This window comes from Quercus lobata, chromosome 5 (assembly GCF_001633185.2).
Source record: "Quercus lobata isolate SW786 chromosome 5, ValleyOak3.0 Primary Assembly, whole genome shotgun sequence".
Classification (NCBI taxonomy): domain Eukaryota; kingdom Viridiplantae; phylum Streptophyta; class Magnoliopsida; order Fagales; family Fagaceae; genus Quercus; species Quercus lobata.
In genome coordinates this window covers 69,761,344-69,783,107 of record NC_044908.1, presented here as the reverse complement: position 1 = coordinate 69,783,107, position 21,764 = coordinate 69,761,344, and the positions used below count along the sequence as shown (strand labels likewise).

The following is a 21,764-nucleotide window of genomic DNA, read 5'->3' as shown; positions in this document are numbered from 1 at the left end:
ATTATTTATTACTGAAGGTAGCAACATACTCTAGACAGTGCGCATTGTCCTTTTTTTTTTTTCTTTTTTGGATTAACCATAATAATTTGATGGATTAAGAGTCAACAAGTATGTTACAAACTACAGTATTTTTATCAGCAGTCAAGAGACTTGCCACCACTGACGGTAGATTCAAAAAAACAACAAAAGCAGAAATGGAGCTCCCCCAAATTTGGCCAGCACATCCACACATTGATTGGCTTCATGTAATGTGTGCACTATCCACTTGTTGGGAATAGATTTCAAAAGGTTCTTGCAATCAAATAACAGAAGTTCCATTAACAAATTAGAATATTTATTTTTCATCAGTATCACCACACTCAAGGCATCCATTTCCACAATCAGATTATTTAAGCCAAGCTCTTTGGCAGTGGCTAGGCCGTCCCTTAGACCCATAGCTACGCCATAAAACTGCTGGTACTGTCAAGAGCTCTTGCATAGCCTCTTATCCAATCACCCTTGTGATCTCGAATTAGCCCTCCTCCTCCTACCTAACCCAAGTTTCCTAGGGCGACAGTCGCACATTGTCATTATCACTCTTTTCGAGATTAAATTAAGGTTTTTTTTTTTTGGTTAAAGGGATTAAATTAAAGTTGTAGCAACTAACTTTATCTTCTCCTCAGCAAGAGAAAAGTGAAGATTTCAAGTTTGGAAGGGATGTGATCCTCCAATGATCCAACACCTTATCCATCTGGATTGTAGCTGATACTTGTGTTGGTGATTCTACTTTGTTGTATCTCAATTTCAGGTTTTAATGGAATTTTTTTTTTGAGAATAAAGTTTTCAATTGCATTGTCAGCTACTGCCAATAGGCTTTGTTATGTGGATTGGGCTTTAGGCTGGTTTTTGAAGAAGCTGGGCTGATCCACTTACAATATATGCTTCTTTTTTATATATGGTCAAAAGTTAATAAAAATAAACAAAACAAAACTTCTTGTTTAATTTTGATTTTTTATAGAATTTGAAAATGAAAATACTGAAAACTAAAAACACATGCTATCCAAAGCTCATTAGGCTCCACCTTTACAGTTTTGTAAATGCATACAGATCCGAGATACCATATATCAGTACAAAGTAACCCAATATTTATCCTCCATAATTTTGACACAACTTTTGATTCTAAAATGGATCTTATACAAAACAACCTCCTTGCATGACTAGGATTTTTTTTTTTTTTTTGGAGAAAGGGGTGAGGAAGGTTGTGATAGCCGGATAGGGTTTTGTTAGAAATGACATTGTTGGATTTGGGGAAATTGGCTGGCGGGAAGCAACGAAAAGCAAATGGACTCAATCATCTCTCGCTCAAAACAACAGTCATATCCATTTGTCCTGTATATCTTAGAAATTTTCGTCAGAATATCTGCAAAAGTTTTTGTTTATCCTCCACCATATATAGAAGAATTAAGAACACATTTAAGAGATTGTTAAAGTAGTTGGGGTAGGAGGAAGGGGCGAATACCAGCTCACTTAAAAGCAGATGTACATGGATGGATCCAATCATTTCTCTCTCAAAACAACATAGTTAGACTTGGATCCATTTGACTTCTGTATCTTAGAAATTTTCCTCAGGATGGCAGCAAATGCGTTCTTGTCCTGCATCATATGCATAAGAAATCAGAATACATTTCATCCATTTTAAAAAATTGTCAAGTACTCCTTTGAGAAAACATGTTGTAACTCATTACTCTTTTAACAAAAACATGCCATGATTAAAAGAAAGAGAAACACGTCACCAAAATATATATGTCTTTGTTCTGTATTATGTCAGATCTTTTTTTGCCCCTTATTATATGAGATCATCTAGGCTCTAAAAGATCAGGTAAAATGGTTTGTGCAGCAAGCACCACAAAATCATAAATTCTACAGATACATGCCACAAATAATCCTCACATCAAGGACCAAAAATCATTCCCATGGATAAAGAAAATCAAAAACCATACCTAAAATCATTCTACACAATACAAAAGAGCAACGTTTCAAAAACCACACTGTTTCGAAACCCAAAATACATGAACACACTGTTTCAATACCCAAAATATGTGAGAGATACACTGTTTCAACACCCAAAATACATGAGAGATCAAGGAGTTGAACAAGATCAAAGCATGATGTCATAATTACTTAATTATTAATTAAAGAAAAAACAGTAAATACTGGCAGAATAGATTGCCAAAAAAAAGTAATAACAAATGGGGACTAACAATATATATTTACATAAAATAAAAAAATAAAAAATAAAAGTCAATTCTATATTTATTAACTTTTGTATAAAAATTTTATGTATATTCACATAACATTTATGCAACATGGATGGTCATCAATTGTGTTGAATTTGGGAACAAAGGTCTCAAAATACATGAAACTAGTCAATTATTTGTGCCATGGATGGGAAAATTCAATAAATGAACAAAATATGAACTTCTATTTCTGTTTATGTTTTTCTAAATATGAAATTTGATTATTAATGGTAATTATTAACAAACAATCAATATGAATGTATTTGTATATGATCTATTCTACAATTTAAAGAAAATATGATGTGACAAGATTCTAATGGAGATGTAAATATAAGAGGCTTAATAGGGAATCCCCATGAAATTTAAACTCAATAAAAGATATATAATAGATTAATGACATGAAAAGATGTGGATTTTCAAAAACCTGTGTGCAAACATTAGAGGTCAACAAAAGGCCAAAAATTTTCATTTTATATTACGTATAGATAGATGTAACAAAATTAATACTATTACAAAAAATAAATGGCATATGCGCAGTGAGCAGGGGCAGAGCCAAGGGGGGCCAAGAGGGGGCAATTGCCCCCCCACCCCCTGGCCCGCACAAAAAACACCTTAACACATAATACAACCTCCTACCTACTTTATATTTGGGTAACAAAAAGTAGTGCCTATCCAATTAGATAATTGAACATTAATCAAAACTATATCCCTTAACTGCTGAGGAACCTCACCTAGACAAAACCTTTCTTCACTCACACTTCATGAAAATTTAGCTAATTTAAATGCCACTTAGTTTCTTGGTCTTGAAACAGAGCATAGCTCCTAATTTCTAAATGAACCAAGAGTACTTTCATGTCCTCAATCCTCCACTAGCATGCCTTGGACAAAAGCTTCATGTGTATCATAAGCTATCAATAGAAGATAAAGTATATTATTCAGTTACCAGGGACTTTGACGAAGCTTGGACTACGGAGATTTAATAACCAGGCATAGTGGAGTTATAAAGGCCCAAGGACGATTTCTAATGGGTTTATTTTTGGTTGAGTGCTATAGAGTGTAGCCTATATAAAATTGTTGGCTTGACACGCAAGCATAGTGTTGTAATAGAATGCATGTAACCATGTTGCTGGGAATTTGAAGCTAACTATATAATAAATATTATATTATAGTTTCACACATTATAATTTGAGCATTTTATAAGTCTTCATTAACCAAAATTACATAAAATTGCATATCATTTCATTCATAACTCGATTTTTTACTTTGAAAATTGATGCTTGTGAGCAAAAGTCTTTCACTTTCCCTCTTCCTTATATGTGTTTGTTTCTCCAAAAAAGTGAGTAAAAGCTAAATAGATAAATACAACAAAATGAATATACTTCCTTCTCATGAAGGTTTTTAAAAAAATATATAATTTCATTAAAATATTCTTTAATATTTTTTTTTTATAGGTAAGAAAAATATTATTTAATATTCAACTGAATAAATTTTAATTTTTCAAATTTGTGTCGAGCCATAATTGTGAGTTACATATAAATCCCCCCCCCCCCTTTTCAACTTAAATCCTAGCTCCGCCATTGCTTGTGGGTCCATGCATGAGTCTCAAAACGTGCAGGTTTGTGGGTAAAGCTTCCTCCACCAGCAACAACTAATATTTTTTTAAAATAATAGTAATAATAAAGAGGCAACTGAGTTGGTTTGGGCTGATTAAAAGCTCTTAAGTCAACAAAAAAAACCAGTCACCACAGCCTAAGCCGGACGGAACTAGGATTTTCCAAACTTATGTGCCTGCTTAATAATGATAATCATACAAACATTCAAATATAAATTAATACACAAAAATAAAACGTACGTCTATTCAATGTTGACCGTTGATAAGTATAAATGAAAAAAAGTACACAATAAGCCTACATTTTCTTTATTATTATTTTTAAATTTTTATTCTTAAAACTGAAATTAGTAAATTAACTAGGAAAATTACAGAATTGAAAAGAAACAATAATATATATTTCTCAATTCTAAATTCGAAGTATTTTGTAGTTAAGAAAACAAAATCAATAAAAAGATCTATACAAAAACTTGTCCTTTTACGAAATTAATTCCATTGAGAGGGAGGGAGGAGAAATTTTCAAATGCGCTAGGGGTATGAGACTTCTCTCTTACTGAAATGTGGGACCCACATGTCAATAAGAGAGATATCTCATATGCCCAGGCCCAGCACACAAGATACCCTCCCGTGAGAGGGAGAGAGGAGGGAACAAGGGTGAAAGCCCTTGATCCAACCAATAGCATTGAGGATATCAAGGTATAGGTGATCCCCGGATGAGTTGGCAGCATTTCTTAAGGTTGTTAACAACTTCGATACGGTAGTACCACTTGAGTTTGATATTTATTAATTAAAAAGTCATTCATTTTTGGCCAAAATACACTGTTCATGCCTAAGGTTTACATGTTGAGCGATTTCAATCCCTAAAATTAAAAAAAAAAATAAAAAAGAGCCGAATAGCATTGCCCAGTCAAACAACCCCATCCAGTAAGAGTTTTAAAATGCTGTTAAAGAGCATACCTCTGGTGATCTTAATCTTGCCTTAAAATTAGCAACAAGATCCTGAGTTGTCACTGGTGTCTTTTGCATTAAAACAGCCCTGATTTCGTCTTCAGTGACAGGCCCAGCAGATGATGTTGAAGCAGATTTTGATGATGATGATGGTGTTCCTTTTGAAGGCACAGTACTTTTAGAAGTAGGAACATTTTCTTCTTTTACAGAAGATTTTAGTTCCTGATTCCAGAAAAAAAAAATATATTAAAATGATTTTATCAAAACATTATCACATTTAGGGAGCCCTTACTTATCATAGGGAACTAAATCCTTTGCATTGAACACAAACTTGATGCAAGTAAATCAAGTTCAGGGAAAATAATGTCCTACATTTTCTGTCTTCACCTTCTTTGGAGGTGCACCATTTGTTGCTTTTGCATCATCCCCATTCAATTTTCTCTTAGACTTCGAAGACTTGGAGCTAGATGGGGTTCCCTTAGCAGGTCCAGAAGGCGCCGTTTTTAAAGGACTGTTTTCAGCAGGTTCCTCTTTAGGTGCATCCTTCTGCTTTGGAGCCAGCACAGGGGAAAGGCCAATATCATCATCGATCTGGACAAACCAAAAGAAAACACTCCATCAATAGAGAGGAAAACAAGTGCAGTCAAATTTAGAACACATTGTTGGAAAGGAAAGGATTAATAATCATGAAAAAGGTGCATTAATGCTTGAATCACAGCCCTTTTCACTATTCATTACTTATATATAGGAAGTTTACAACAAGGTATATTCCAGATTGTAACAGCTGGTGGAGACGCTGGCACCTTAGGAATCTCCTAGAAAGGTACTGCCCATAACACTCAAGTGTACAACCCATAACAACATTTTCCTATTTCTTAACACACATATAACGTTGGCATTCTTAATAAACATTGCAAGCCATTCTTTTAAAGGGGATTCAATCAATGTACATGTGAGTCTTATCAATGTACATGTGAGTCTTATCAATGTCCAAGAACAAGAAACCAAGTCACTGACTTCACACTCCTAAAAAGAAAATATAATGCCACATCACCATTCCAAAAATGAACTAAATGGTATGAAAATCAAATAAAAACCTTGGTACAGTTAGACAACATCTATCATAATATGGATCACAAAGAAGTGTGAATAATAAACATAAGTTGTTAACATAGCAAGGTACTGCAATTAAGAATCAAACTGAACTTACATCCTCATCATCATCATCATCCTCAGCATCTGAATCATTCAGCCCACCAGTTCGCCCAAGTAGCTTCTTCAACTCTTTTCCAGATTTACTCAGTCCACCCTCTTCTTCATTATCTTCATCCTCGTCCTCTTCATCCTGCAAGAACATGTAAATAGATTTTATCATTTTGACAATTTGTCTAGTGTTCAGATTGAAGAAGCCACAACTTTGGATATCAACATGCACTGGGCAAAGCACGAGACATAAGTACTACTGCTAGTACCAGAAACACAAAATTGAAGAAGTTAAAACAGCTATATAAAACATCAACAATAATTAGCTAAATCTCAAGAATAAATCAGGAACCATGAGTAAGTAAGAATGTGTAGCAGTAATGGAGGCACTAATTATGCGGGATGCTATAGGCCAACACTATATGACTATGCAATATGGAACACTTGCACAATTTTTGAACTTCAACAAAGTTCTAATTGCTGTGAATATATCTCACAAATCAATTGCCAAACATACCACCAACCATTTTTTTTAGCAAATAGTTATCAAAAGGCATAATGAGCCTACAATTTTTGGAAGATAATTCCCATGGGAATTAGTTTCTACTTATCTACAGATCATATCAAGACACTGTAGTAGGAAACTGTATTCAAACAAAAAGATGAAAATAGAATATAAGGCCTATTGTTGGTGGAAGTGTATAATATTGCATATTTGGCAGGAGCGAAATAACTGCTAGAAGTTTTGAGGTATGTGAAAGTACTACTCTCGATCTTAGGTTGCTTTTCTTTGAATCTTTGTCTGATTGGACTCTAGCTTTGGGATCATTTTCTTTTATTTCTCTTTTAGATCTAATAGACCACTGTAACATCAGAACTTCATTGTGCCGTTCCCATAGTATACTCCATGAGTACTTGGGCCTCTTCTTTCTTTCATAAAGTTTTGTTGCTTAAAAAAAAAACACACTCAAAAAATATATCTTGCATGCTACAGACATTAATAGACAGGCAGCTTTAACAACAGAATGTATTTTAGAATAAGATGCACCCTTAATTGGTTAAGATTTAGTCTTAGTTGAGTTAAGTTGCAATTCCATCCTTTAGTAGATAGTTTGCTTAATAGTCTACATGCTACCTGCCTTCCGGAAATTCTAGCTATTAAGAAACCTGCGCTTCCCCTACTATTGTAAGAATGCATGGCAACTCATATAAATAGCTCAGCTCAGAAATTGAGAAGTATATTGTTTACATTAGTTAATATGGCTTCATGCAAAGTAAATGTTTACAAAGTACTATCTTCAATTCAAATAATTTCCATTAGGGTAGATTTTTACTTCATGTCCTCCTGAACTTATCAAAAAAATTAATTTCATTAGGGTTTAACCCAAATTTGCCTGTTATAGAAGTACACACACCTGCTTAATTTCTGGAGGAGCAGGAACTTCAGGGGCCAATTCTTCTCTTTCCTCAGGATCATTACCAACTGCTTCATCATCATCAGTGAAAATTTCTTCATGCTCCCAATCATCACCTGATACATATTGATGCATACATTAGATTCAAAGAAAAGGCCAAGAGCCTTATAGCTCAACTAGCACTTCCTGGTGTTTCAAGTGGAGATGTTGAGGGTCAAATCCCCCCTCCAACTATTGAATTATCCACCAAAAAAAAAAAAAAAGATTTACCATAAAAGCAGACATAATTATTAATTGTAGAAGTCATCATGTGTTTTCAATTCTTATCAGAACAAAGCATTCTTAACACGAGAAAGAATCACCTAACATTATGAAAATTCGTAGATGATATTCCCCAAAACTTAAGACCCATCTTTTCATGCTTTTGCCTCATTCCACATTAAAGATGAATTTACAAGAAATACCATAAAATCAGTGCAGTACAAAAGGCAACCCAATGATGACATGCACTTTCTTCAAGGTTATGAGTACAATGCTATAGAAAACTAATAAATTACCAATTTTCCTAAAAGATTAAGCTATTAGGAAAGGGTGAATTAATCACTTAACACTCCCCCTCTATTGTGGACCTAGACTCCTCCTTGATAAGTGGGGCCCAACACATGGGATTTTTAACTTTTTAAATAGGTGGTAGATTGAATCAAACCACTCTTGTGACAACCAAAATTTCCTTCCTAACATGCAAACATCTCCCCCACAGTCCCATGCATACTCACAGCAACCAAATAATAATAAGGCTAATGAGCATAATTTCCTATACAATGCAGAACATGGTCCACTGTTCAACACTATCCTTGCACAGGCAGAACCTATCCACAATTATATACCCCTCCACCTAAGGTTGTCAGCTTTCAAGATTTTATCCAAAGCAGTTGGCTAGCCAAAAAAATTGCCACTTTCCAAGGTATTTTAACACCCCAAATGCCATCTACAGTCATATCTTGAAACCATAGATGCCAATGGATAATAAGGAATCAAGTTCCTTTCTAAAAAGAATACTATTTAAAAAAATCAAAAAGGTACAGGTTGATGTGGCCAGGGATCTCAGGAATGCTAGGTTGAAGGGCTTGACCAGACCAGTGCTTGGAAAGGAGGTTCAAAAGCTAAGTAGTTGACCAGTTCATGGCTTGAATGGATTTGGGTAAGCTTTGGCTTGTTTTGTGCACACTGGCAGACTGGATTGTGATTGCGTTGATTTGTTGTGTACATTTATAGGTTGAATGTGGCCAGGGATCTCGGGAATGCTAGGTTGAAGGGCTTGACCAGACTGGTGCTTGGAAAGGAGGTTCAAAATATGTAGGGTTGGATGGTTCATGGCTTGAATGGATTTGGGTAAGCTTTGGGTTGTTTTGTGCACGCTGGCAGATTGGATTGTGATTGTGTTGATTTGTTGTTGATGTGTGAGTGCATGTGTGCGTTGAGTTTGCCGGCCATGGGTGGGTTTGTCCATGGCCAGCAGATTGGCTTTGTGTGTCTGGAGGGTATTGCCTGTCAAAGGCTTGCAATTAAATAAATAAATAAACTGTTTTTGAGTTTGTCTTTACCAAAAAGCTTTCAGTTTTTATTTTCTTTAACCTTTTTGAGTTACATATTTTGAAAGAAATTTTTTAGTTTAACAATTTTTTTTTTCAATATCGAAAACAGTTTCTTAGTGTTTTTAGAACACTTTTTAAAAACTGCTACCAAATAAGCCCCTAACATCTCTACTAGTTTTCTGTTATATTCCCCTGGAGAGGACAGTCTCCAAACTCGTCTGAACAGTCTTTCGAGTCTCTTGACATGAATTAAATCAATTGGGTTCCATTAATACAAATTCACATGAAATGAGGAAAATAATCCATGGCAATGTCTTCTTTAAATGGAGAACAATGTACTATAAAGAAAACTGATTACCCTTTTCAATATCATCATCATCCAAATCAAGATCACCACCCCTTGGACCTTCCTCATCATCGTCACCTTCTCTTTTGTTGAGTCCCAATCGATTCTTCCTTGCTGCCTCTTCTTCTTCATCCTCCTCCCCTTTATCTGAAACATTACCTTCTTCTTCATCACCAGTTGTTTTTTTACGTCCCCTCCCACCAGCCACACCACTCTCCTTGTCATCAAACCTCTCCACTTCACCAAATGCAGCAGCTCCATTATTTGCAGCTTTCATCATCCATCGTTCATATCCATCAGCAGTCTTTTTCCTATTCTTCATCTTTTCTTCTGCTTCCTCCAGCGTAAGTTGCTTATACTGTGCAACCTTGTTAAAGTTGTACCTAAAGATTGAACAGACCAAACAACCATCACAAACACAAAAAAAAAAAAAAAAAAAGTTAACTCTACAATTTACAATTAAAATACTTTTTTTTTTTTTTTGATAAGTAATAAGATATTTTGATAAAAAAAGGAACACCCTAGTGCACAGGGAGTGAACAAGGGATAAGAAATCAAATACAAAAATTGCAAGAGTCTAGGAAATCAATAAAAGAAGGGAATGATTGTTTTTGCAAAGCAAACAACCAATCCCTTAAAGTTCTAAAAAAGAGTAGCTTGAGGACCGGAATAGATCTCTCAATATCTTCAAAACATCTACTATTTCTCTCCCTCCAAAGACACCACAATAAGCAATGAGGAATGATGGACCAAATATAAACATTTTGATGACGACCAAAGCTGCCTTGCCAACACTGTAACAGCCCCAAAACAGTGTGCGGCATAACCCAAGATACTATAAAAGACCCAAAACCATAGACCATAGATCCATAGCAAAAGGAAAATGAAGGAATAGATAGTCAACCGATTCACCATTTCTCTTACACATGTAGCACCAATCCAAAATCCACACCTTCCTTTTTCATAAATTATCAATCGTCAAGCATTTCCCTAAGGCAGCAGTCCATACAAAGAAAGCTACTCTAGAGAGAATCTTCTGCTTCCAAATACTTTTCCAAGGAAAACCATAGAAAGTGGTGCCAACTAAAATTCTATAATAATCACTAACCAAGAAACCCTTATCTTTGCTAGGAATCCAACACATTTTATCCTCACCTAGCCCCCTTATAGGAGAACCATATATGGTTTCCATGAAGTCTAACATAGCCTCTAGATCCCGATCATGCACACCCCTAAAGAATCTCACATCCCAAAAGAGGACACCATTGGTGGACATCATAAGCTCAGCCACACTGACATCCTTATTCCTGCAAAATCTGAACAAGTCCGGATATCTAACAGCAAGAGATGTCTCTCCACACACCACCGGTCTTGCCAAAACTTCACTCTAGACCCATCACCAATATCATACAGAATATGGTGAGAGAAAGAAGGCCATCCCTGACTGATATTTTTCCATAAACCAACACCATAAGGGCCATTCACAGATCTGGTACACCAGCCCCCCCACACACATCCATATTTCATCTCCATCACTTGTCTCCAAAGGGCATCTTCCTCAATCTACAATTAAAATACCTACTTTCCCAAAGATATGGAACAAGCTAGTCTATAATGAATGATTTAAGCATACATTTTCAACTAATATTTTAACAAGACAAATCAAATAAAAATGAGAAGATCTTTAAACCACCACCTACCCCCCCTAAAAAAAAAAACAAAACAAAAAACAGTTATCATCACATAGACAAGAATTCTGGTATATATTTGGTCATACCAAGACCCAGCAGGGATAGCAACGAACTCCTTTCCTTGCATCATTAATAGGTAATACGTAGCAGATTGTGCACCTTCAAGATGACCTTGAAACTGGAATTGCCCTGTTTCATCCTCCAATAGCCAGGGTTTATTCTTGTACTTCTCCTATGTGATGCAATAATAAATTTATATAAGAATACATGATAAGAAGCCAATGAGAAGTGCAAAGGAACATTTTGATCTGACTTTTAAATAGGAAAATGAAACTTCATACAGTATCTGCTTTACCATCAAGGTATGGGCATTCATTTTTTTTTTTTTCCACATGTGGTGTTCCATCTTAGATTTTAACACAGCATGTGTACCACTACAGTGGAGAACTTGCAACTTGTGAATAACAGTTATTTCTTCAATTTTCAACATAATGTTTTGTTTCAGCTATTTTAGATGTAAACTAGCATTTCTTTCAAGAAATAATGTGCTGTCTTTATCTATGTTACAATGCTGTCTTCCCAGACATTTCAGCACTGAATATAGCTGTTTATTGTACATTTTGCTATATTGTTTGCCCCCTGCCAATATTTAAGCTTGTCTAAAACCTATAAGACAAGCTTCATCTTTTCTCATTTTAATATAAATATTTTTAAGCATTAAAAAAAAAGATACATATGGTCCAACTCACTTTGAATGAACTCATACGCAAAACAACTTAGTATCAGTTAAAACTCAATAATAAAACGAAAACCAGCTTCATAATGGAGAGAGAAATTAATTTCTAAACTAAATCAGACTTGGCACTACCAGTCTACCACAATAGCAACATTGAATTACTACAGCAATCCCTATAATTCAGAGAAGTTCAATTCCCAAAACTTTAAATGAAGAGCAGAAACAAACAAACCATACGCAATAGGTAAGGATGTATTAAATACCCGCAAGGCATCAGTAACTTGGCGTCCTTGAAGCCCTTCTTTATGTAGAGACCATTTATTCTCAGCACTTTTCTTCTTCGAAAAATTTGGCAGCCCAGTCACAAATCTACCAATAAAGTAATTCTTGTCGTTGCTAGAACTTGCACGAACATTATATTCCTACAATAAAAACAAGTAAAACAACACATAAACTCTAGGTTTACAAAACAAATCTACCGTGTAGTCTCTAAAGTACTTCTTGAAAAAAAAAAAAAAAAAAAGACACAAGATTATAAACACCATGGATACACTGGTCAAGACATATTTAAAAAGAAACCTAAAGACTTTATCATGTTCAATTTTTTGTTTTGATAACCGAAAAATTACTTTCGCTTACTCTAAAAGCAAGAAATTGCACAAACTGGCACCAAGTAAAATTTCACTATGCATTTACACATAAACTCGAATCACTCACAATGCGAAAATTTCTCACAAGAATCTCAATTCAGAATCAAGAAAACCTAGTTATAGCTAAATCATCCACGAGCTTTCTTTAAACAATTAACACAGTAAAATTGAACAGTAAAATCATAATCAACAAGATAATCAGAGCCTAGGGAAAAAAGAACACAAACACGCATTGAACAAGAAAACCATACATGTATAGACACAAACATATACATATATATGAGAGAGAAAGAAAGAGACTGAACTCGAATCAAGCGAGTGACGGTGGTGCCGCACTCGAAGCACTTTCCACGGTTCTCGGCCATGGTTTTGCCACAGGTCAAGCACAGAGTCAAGTGCTTGCAATTGCTTCCGTACAAGTCCGTGGTCGATCCGCAACCACTACACGACGGCTTCAACAGCAGATCGAACGACATGGTCCGCCGCCTTCAAAAAAATTAATTTTTTTTTTCCAGGGAAACAAACAGAAAAATTAGTATTAATTGGTTCAAGTATAAAAGCTAGGGTTTCTTAAAGAATTACTAGTATTAATCAACAAAACTTTATTATACCTTTCTGATCAAAGTATGAGAATTTTAATTAGGGATTAAAAGAGATATTTAATCGGTTCCGTTTAGTTTGTAAGAGTCGCTTTTCAGACAATCCGATTCGTTTGAAGAGAGTTTGGGGAGTCTTTGGGTGGAGATTATGGATCATGTGCCAAAAAATAATGCGTGGTTTTTATATTTATAAACAAAAAAAAAGGTTAAGACGGTGTGCAGATTCGGATTTTTTTTTTTTTTCCATAACAAAAACGAGCAACGCTATATTTTGGACCTTTTGGTCCTTTTGAAGTGCACGTCGTTTAATTCTAGACGGAACGTCGTTCACCATGTCTTCTTTTTTTTTTTTTTTTAGGAAAATTTATTTAGTTTTTTAAAAAAACAAACATTCAAGGATTTATAGGACATTCTGTGGGACAAAGTTTAGCTCAAAACATATTTAGAGCCCAACTACCAATAAAAAATATAAATATATATATGCATTGCATATGGCAGAACATATAACATTTTTCTATTAGTTGTTAGAGCTCAAAGTTTCAAACATATTTGAAACTTTTTTTTTTTTTTTTTTTTTTTTGTGCTGGGGCGGCGGCCAGCGGGGGAGGGGGACGAGGGATTTTCAACTTTGATTAAAAATCCTCTTAAAAACTGGGCTATCTCAAGCCCAAATTTTTTTTTTTTTTTCTTTCAAGTATTGATAATAATATATTAAAGAAAAAAAAGAAGATAGTCTCCACCTATCTCTATCCTCCAGAGAGAAAAGTCAAGATAAAAGAGATGAGATGGTCATGGGCCATCCCAATTACAACTAGTAGCCCAACAGACCAAATAAATGGGACAAATAATTATCATCCCTTTGAACCAAAAAATAAAAATAAAAAATAACAAGAAAGAGAACTTAAAGCAATCTTCAGCTCTAGAAGAAAAGGGGCAACAAACCAACCCAACTTGTTTGGCTTGAGAAATCTATAACCCAAATCATTTTTATCAAAGTTAAGTTCTAAAATATCAAAATAAATTAAACTAAAATATATAAATTAAGTTGTCAAGAGATTTTTAGTATAATGACATAGTTTGTTTTTCTTTATTAGGGGAACTAAGGTTTGAATCTCCCTCTTTAAATGTTATAAGAATAATAGTTGAATTATTAAAAAAAATTCAAAATCCAAAATAAATCAAACTGATTATTAAAAGAAAGTTTAAAAAATCCATTAAAAAATCAAACTGATAAATTGAAAATACATATATATCATTTTATAATTGAAAAAAATTAATAGGTTTTAAATATATTAATAATTTTAGTTAGATCAGGTTGATCTAAGTTGAAAATTTAACTAACCTAAATTTGACCAAACACAAGCTTCTTAAAAAGATTTAGAACTCAATTCAATCCATCAAACCATAATAACAACAACAACAAAAAACCCAAGACTTCAAGTTGAGTTGGATTGGTATTTTTTTTTTTAAATGATAATTTGCTAGTTACAATGAGGAAATAAATATTTGAATCATGTATGTCTCTATTGTAAACAACAGAAAATATATGCCAGTTGAACTCCAAGACTTTTGCCATTAGATCATTCATTGAATTAATTGGTTGAAATGCATACCCCTACATAAGTGAGAGTAGAAAGAGAAAGGGTAAAAAACATGCATAAGCTAACTATAATCTCTAAACATTTAATGGTCACAACTCACAAACCAGCATTGATTAAGATTTCAAATAACCGCATGTAACAAATTAAACTTGGAAAACCATGGAACCCAAAAGTCAAGTTTATAAATAAGGGAAAAGTTAATGGATGCTCTAAGCATTGATTTATAAACTTTTTATGGGAAAAAAAATTATAGGTTTTTGTATTTCTCATAAAATTGGAATAAAAAATTTTCTAAAATGATTTGTAAGGACACGATTCGTGACGGACCGTAACAATTTTGGGCTCGCACGTAAAAAGGCCCAGACAATATGATTTGTAGAGCGTGGGTGTATAGAGCTAGGTTAACTGTGGTCTCCCTTATAAAGATTCGTTCCCATGCATACTAAAAGTCTAAAGTTGGTACAGCAATCCTTTTCTTTAGTGATCAAGGCCACTCTTTTTCTCTACTCTTGCTTTCCTCTTTCTTTTTCTCTGTTCCTCTCTCTCTTCTTCTTTTTGTTTCGATCCCCCATCCTCGTGCTCTTCTTTTAGTTTATATACCCCCCGTTGTGTTCCATCCTCACCGCACACGTGAAGGTTGGGTCCGGAGGATTTCTTTCTGTCCCATCTAGCACCCCCTGGAACTTCCTATGGGCAGCTGTAAGGCTGCTTCCTTACTGTTCAGGTATCACCTCCACATTAATGCGGCCAGAGAGTTGGTTAAGAGGTCATTAATGCGGAGGCAGCTGTAGTGATAGATATTTGTTTGCCTTATCTCTTTCGTCCTTGGTCGGTCATTCTATCTTTTACGGTGACCTAATTCTGAGGTCTGGTTGCGATAGGACCACGTCCTAATCGTCCTCGGACGCACACTGCCGAGGAGTATGGTGTCCTCGGACGAGTACAGAACCCTACCCTTGTGATGTTGACTACCATCGCCTTCAGTAACTACATTATGACCTGACTTGGCCTCCTCGGACGGATATGCATCCTCGGATGGGCCGCGGGCCTAACATTCCTGAATCAATCCTGAACTTTATGGGCCTATTGATCGAACAATCCCCACATGATTAATTAACAAATGTCTTAAGGGCACCCATATTAGATATGAAAATAGTGGAGGAAGCGCCCATTATGAATTACTGTGTGGTTATTAACAGTTGTGTTAAAATAAATATTGATGATGTTAGTACGAGGAGAATTCCAAACTTTGAACTTTCACAGAGGAAAACTAATTGCTTCCAAGTATTCGATGCAATGCGTAGGCTTTGTTTGCGTCCCTAAATATGATAATTGGGAGATTCTTTCGAGAGTAAGTATCGAACACACTAATAGCATTGAGCAAAAGATTGATCCATCCACTTAACGATATAATAATTTTCATTATGAATTTTCTGGGAGACAGTAAGTTCAATTGTACAATTTGATTAATGTTACTTCTTAACATGGACATTTTGTTTCTAAAAAAAAAAAAAAAAAACATGGGAATTTCAAAACTTAAGAGAGTGATTTTCCTTAAATAAATAAAATATATATATTTTTATATATATAAGCCAGCCATCATATTTAATGTTACTCAGCAACATTCCATTCACCTACAAATTTGGAGCTGTTGTCTTGACAAATGACCAGCGGATAAGTCTATCACCTGATTTTAGGACAATTTCATGCCAAAAACCTCTTCCTAATACTTCCTAAATACCGATTCGCTCACCAAAACAATGTTTGCAAAGCAAGCTCTATGCATTGTAAATTTGTCGTTTTCACTCCTCATATTCTTCACCGGTTTTTGATTTAACCATTGAAGCCTAACTGGCCACCCTCTTTAGGCTATCTTGGTTAGTATCAAATCTTCTTCCTTAGCAAGTGATAGCTTTGGTTGGGAGGGTTCAACTTGTTCAAAATGAAAAATTTTCTGATAAGACGGTTTCATGAAACTCAAAATTCCTGTTGTGGTTCTATCTTTCACTTGTACAAAACTACTACAAAAGGAATTCTTTATGATTTGTTTGGTATAGACAATTGAAAACTCGGAGAATGGAGGATGGAAGATAGAAAAGTAAGAGGAAATAATGTATTTGATTTTCCCTATTGCGTTTGTGTTAATGCATCCACTAATGGAGTACTCCAAAGAATCATTCCAAAGAATCCAAACACACACCCCAATTAGCTGCTTCACCGAACACCGAAACACTCCTTTAAGTTTTAAATAATATTAGAAGTGTTCGTGGGTGGGAGCCGATTTAATAAAAAAAGTATTTAGAGTTTAAATATGATTGAACACATAGTTCACATGAAGACTTATATTTTCTCAACCTCATGGTTGTACTTCTTGCTCATCTTTATTCTTAGAGGCTTGACAGACTACTTTAAGAAAAGTATATATGGCTGAATTGTGAATTTTCTCATTGGCTTGAGGTTGAAGGTTGTACCTTACATTGACTCGTGGAGCTAGGGCACTGGCAAAACATGCTAATAGGAGTACCAGTAAATATTGGGGTACCGGAAGGAAGTGGTGAAGACCTGTTTGAATTTGAGCTTTGGAGATTTACTTATGTGTTTGATTGAAAGAGTAGAAAAATGAATAATAAAAAATGAAAAGAAGTGTTATATCCAAACATTTTTATAACAGTTTCATAACAAATTATATATGATTAGTTGTTATTAGTTCTAATTTGAACCCGCCTCTTAAATTATATTTTTGCTCACCCCCATGACCCCAATTTTTCCCCTTTTCTACCCTTCACATTTTCACCCTAACAGACAGAGCATAGGTCTTAGAGGTAATGATTGGTTTCAGTTCATTGTGGAACTTTCCTGCCATCTTGATTTCCTATTTGACATAAGCACTAAATGCTAAAATTAAGTAAAGACTACTTAAAAAAAAGGGGGGGGGGGGGGGGAAGTTAATGAATACCATAAGAACATTGGTTTGTAAGATATTTTTAGAAAAAATTTATAGGAAAAGATAAAAAATAACTACCTATTTTGACATTTTTAAATTTTTTTTTTTTATTTCCCATGAAAGTGATATTAAACTTTTTTAAAATTTTCCATTAACAAATTATGCCCTAAGGACACTCATTAACTTGGAAGAAAAAAAAAGTAAGACATGAATTACAATTAAAATTAATTTCCAAGTCAATTTCTCTTACAATTTTGGAAGCTTTTGTGGTTGTTTAGGTACATCTCCAAGTCTCCAACAAAGGTTTCAATTAAGGGTGGCAATTTGTATTCGTAGGTCAGGTTCGTATTGTGTCAAGCTAGCCATGAGTATTCGACTATATGGATTGACCCGAATCTGGCCTGTTTAGTAAACGTGTTAGGAATCCTCAACCCGAACACGACTTGTCTATTAAATAGGTCAACCCGACCCAACACATTTAACTCGTTTAATTAACAAGTCATGTAAATGTCAATACAAATGACTCGTTTAATAATCTATTTAATTAATAGGTCATACCCAACCTATATAATTTTTATCAATTTCCATATATCTAAAATTAAAATACAATTACAACTATAGATATAGTAATAAACATATAAAAACAACCATAAATTAAACAATAATATCAAAATAACTAATAACTTAATAATCTATATAGGTCAAACAGGTTAAACATGTTCGAATGTTAAACACAAACACTCTCGTTTATTAAATGGGTTAGTTGTGTCAACCTGAATATGACCCGAACTCGTTGAGCCTCAACCCATGACCTGTTTATAAATGGATTAGTTGTGTCGGGTTTGCAGGTCGTGTCAAATTTTGCTACCTCTAGTTTTATTGGCTTTTTGAGAAAAAGGGATTTGGTTTAGGTCTAATACCTCAATGCACTGGATTCAATATTATCAAAAATGGTGTCTATTATGTAAGTAATTATGTGTCATCATCACATGGAGAATAAAACCCAAGCGACCCAACACATTTAACTCGTTTAATTAACAAGTCATGTAAATGTCAATACAAATGACTTGTTTAATAATCTATTTAATTAATAGGTCATACCCAACCTATATAATTTTTATCAATTTCCATATATTTAAAATTAAAATACAATTACAACTATAGATATAGTAATAAACATATAAAAACAACCATAAATTAAGCAATAATATCAAAATAACTAATAACTAAGCTATATAGGTCAAACAGGTTAAACATGTTCGAATGTTAAACACAAACACACCCATTTATTAAATGGGTTAGTTGTGTCAACCTGAATATGACCCGAACTCGTTGAGCCTCAACCCATGACCTGTTTATAAATGGTTTAGTTGTGTTGGGTTCGTAGGTCATGACAAATTTTGCTACCTCTAGTTTTATTGGCTTTTTGAGTAAGAGGGATTTGGTTTAGGTCTAATACCTCAATGCACTGGATTCAATACTATCAAAAATGGTGTCTATTATGTAAGTAATTACGTGTCATCATCACATGGAGAATAAAACCCAAGCTCTGCTTGAGGAGAAATTATAATATCTTCATGGTAGGCCATGTCATTTGTCAATCATTCTACTAAAAAACTCTCACCTCATTTGAGCATAAAAAAAAATTTAAGTAGAAACTAACTACTGACTCAGTAATTTTAAATAAATAAGAGTCTTTTAGTGAAATGGTAGACAAATGATATGGTCCACCATGAAAACGGTATAATTTCTCCTACTTGAGCAAAAAGTGTGTACATTTTAGAGAACAAAAGACTTAAAAGGAAAAAAGAAATAAAAAATAAAAAATAAAAACTAGTAGAGTGAGAGAATATTTGAGAATTTTAGTTTGATTTGTTCAGTTGGAGGAGAGAGAGATATGACAAAATTTGATGGGTCAAATTGCAGAAATTATTACATTTTTTTTTTAATGAACGATTACATATTACTCCTATAGTCCTATGTTTTTAGTCCTTTTTTTTGTTTTTTTTTTTTGTGACTACAAGAGATTAAAAAAAAAAATCACAAAAATATTGATGTATTTATTTAGCACAAAACAAAAGGCCCTCCCAAATTCCCAATTCCCAATTCCCAAATCCCAATCCAGCCAAACTTTACCAAAACGAGTTTTTTTTTTTTTTTTTTGGTGAATATCATCAGCCATCAATCATCATTATCATTTGATACCTAGCAGAGTAGGTCCGTCCTAAGATGACTTACTTCACGTGGGGCATGGCATGGAGAAATTATTGGGACCTCCTGGAGGACCACTGATGTGGTCCTCCCAGGTCCCAACACCCAATTAAAAAACGCCACCTAGCCATCTTTTCTTACTCAACTCCACATCACCACTGATGCCATTAACTTAACTATGGTTAGAAAATCAAACCAAGGTTAAAAACTCAGCTCTACTTACCCACTTACCCACAGTCGGATTTAACCCAAAATCAACTAAACAAATTCAAAAATTTTCTCAAACATAACTCTATCTACCTCTCTCTCTCTCTCTCTTTCTCTCTCTAACCCTATTTCCCCAATATCTCCCCAGAGAAAATATTGGGTAAACCCAACCGAAAACACTGTGATTATATGGGAGATGCGGAGCCCTAATGGGTGGCCCGTCGAATTTGTGTAGCAAAACCGGGAAATGTCTTCAGAAACCATTACTGACGGCAACAACAACCACGATCTAAAGCTTCACGAATTCCTTGCGACAAGTCCAGAGTTGTGAGGACCCGGCAATGCCAAATGCAATGTGTTTCAATTTAAAATTTAAAAACAAAAATATTTACTTGATCTCGTAATATCTTTTAATGCCTTTCTTTTACGCTTCTCCATGTTACTTTTCATTCTTGCATTTGTGACTCCTTTTAGTCGCACACATGGGGGATCTAATATAGGTAAATTATTGAATAAGCAATTTGTCTTCTCAACATCACTAGAGATGGTATTATCAACAAAACTATTTTCTCTTTCACCATCATCTCTTGCCACACTTAACACCTCCATATCTTTCTCAACTAATTCTATCATCTCTCTAATTTTTCTTTTGCACATTTCAATATGTCGAGTTGTTGCTGCACTTCTTTTGAAAATTTCATAAATTGAGCGCATTAATTCATTATGACGTGATGTCATTGACAACTCATCATTTGCATCAGCTGATTTTGCATGATCACATACAACACTATCTTTCTTTGCATCTTTTGTCCATCATTTCAAAATATACTGAACATGAAGCTCTGTTACATTTTTCACAATAAGTATTCGCAAGCATGTCGACATAGTAACCCCAATGTTTCAAACATTTTATAACTGCATGTTACAACATTATTTGAGGAGTTATAATGGACAACATGAACCCTCCACCCACCTCTTTCAATGACTTCATGGGTGGAAGACACTCCATCAAAATTAACATCTTGGTGTGTGACCCCCAAGGTAGAAGTAATTTCTAACTCAAATCTTTTAAACATTGTACAAGTATAAACAAATGATGCATGTTGCAAAAGTCCACAATTTTGAACTATTTGAAAAGATATACCTTGTTTGCAATGAAAATCTTCTTTTAACTCTTCCGTGCGCATATTTTTTGAAGCTTTCTCATACTCATGTACAAATTCTATTGGCCTCATTGTTTTGCATGCCATATGTTGAAAATCATTATTTGTACTTTCACTCCTAGATTAAGCTTTTATTTAGCAAGATAAAATGTTATAACTAAAAACAGAACATCACCTTTCATGATTTTCATATAAGGTGCTAAGCCACTTATTGCCCACCAAATTGTAATCTCTAAGCAAGGCATCCCAACAAAACTCAAACTCTATTTCTATTTCACAATTATAAAGAATCTTATTAAATCTACTCTTAAATTCAAGATTCCCATTATGCCTTGGTAAATTTTCTGCAGCATTTTTTGAGATATGCCATAAACATAGGCGATGGCAAGTATCAAGAAACACAACTCTTATGGCATTCTTCATTGCTTGACATTCGTCAGTAAAAATTGTCTCTGGTTTTTGATTTCTCATTAATTCCAAGAATGTTTCAAACAACCAAATAAACGAAGTAGTTGTTTTATCTAATAGAAATGCACAACCAAAAAGTACATTCTTCCAATGATGGTTGAC

The 21,764-nt window shown here is 34.4% G+C and overlaps 1 protein-coding gene across 3 annotated transcripts; it reads right to left on the bottom strand.

The window, feature by feature from the left end:
* Positions 1-113: 113 nt before the first annotated feature.
* LOC115992964 (transcription initiation factor IIF subunit alpha) lies at positions 114-13,259 on the bottom strand. 3 transcript variants are annotated; one of them, XM_031117216.1, is made up of 11 exons: positions 13,081-13,259; positions 12,775-12,955; positions 12,083-12,241; positions 11,170-11,315; positions 9,405-9,775; positions 7,452-7,567; positions 6,044-6,178; positions 5,206-5,424; positions 4,843-5,055; positions 1,499-1,632; positions 114-292 (listed from the first exon to the last, which is right to left on the bottom strand). In XM_031117216.1, the coding sequence occupies exons 2-10, from the start codon at positions 12,943-12,945 to the stop codon at positions 1,537-1,539; spliced, it is 1,626 nt and encodes a 541-aa protein (XP_030973076.1). In that variant the 5' UTR covers positions 12,946-12,955; positions 13,081-13,259; the 3' UTR covers positions 114-292; positions 1,499-1,536. The 3 variants fall into 3 exon arrangements, with proteins under 3 accessions (XP_030973076.1, XP_030973075.1, XP_030973077.1); XM_031117215.1 differs by lacking the exon at positions 114-292 and adding an exon at positions 1,037-1,368; XM_031117217.1 differs by lacking the exon at positions 114-292 and having other exon boundaries at positions 1,037-1,632; positions 5,221-5,424; positions 13,081-13,258.
* Positions 13,260-21,764: the final 8,505 nt, after the last annotated feature.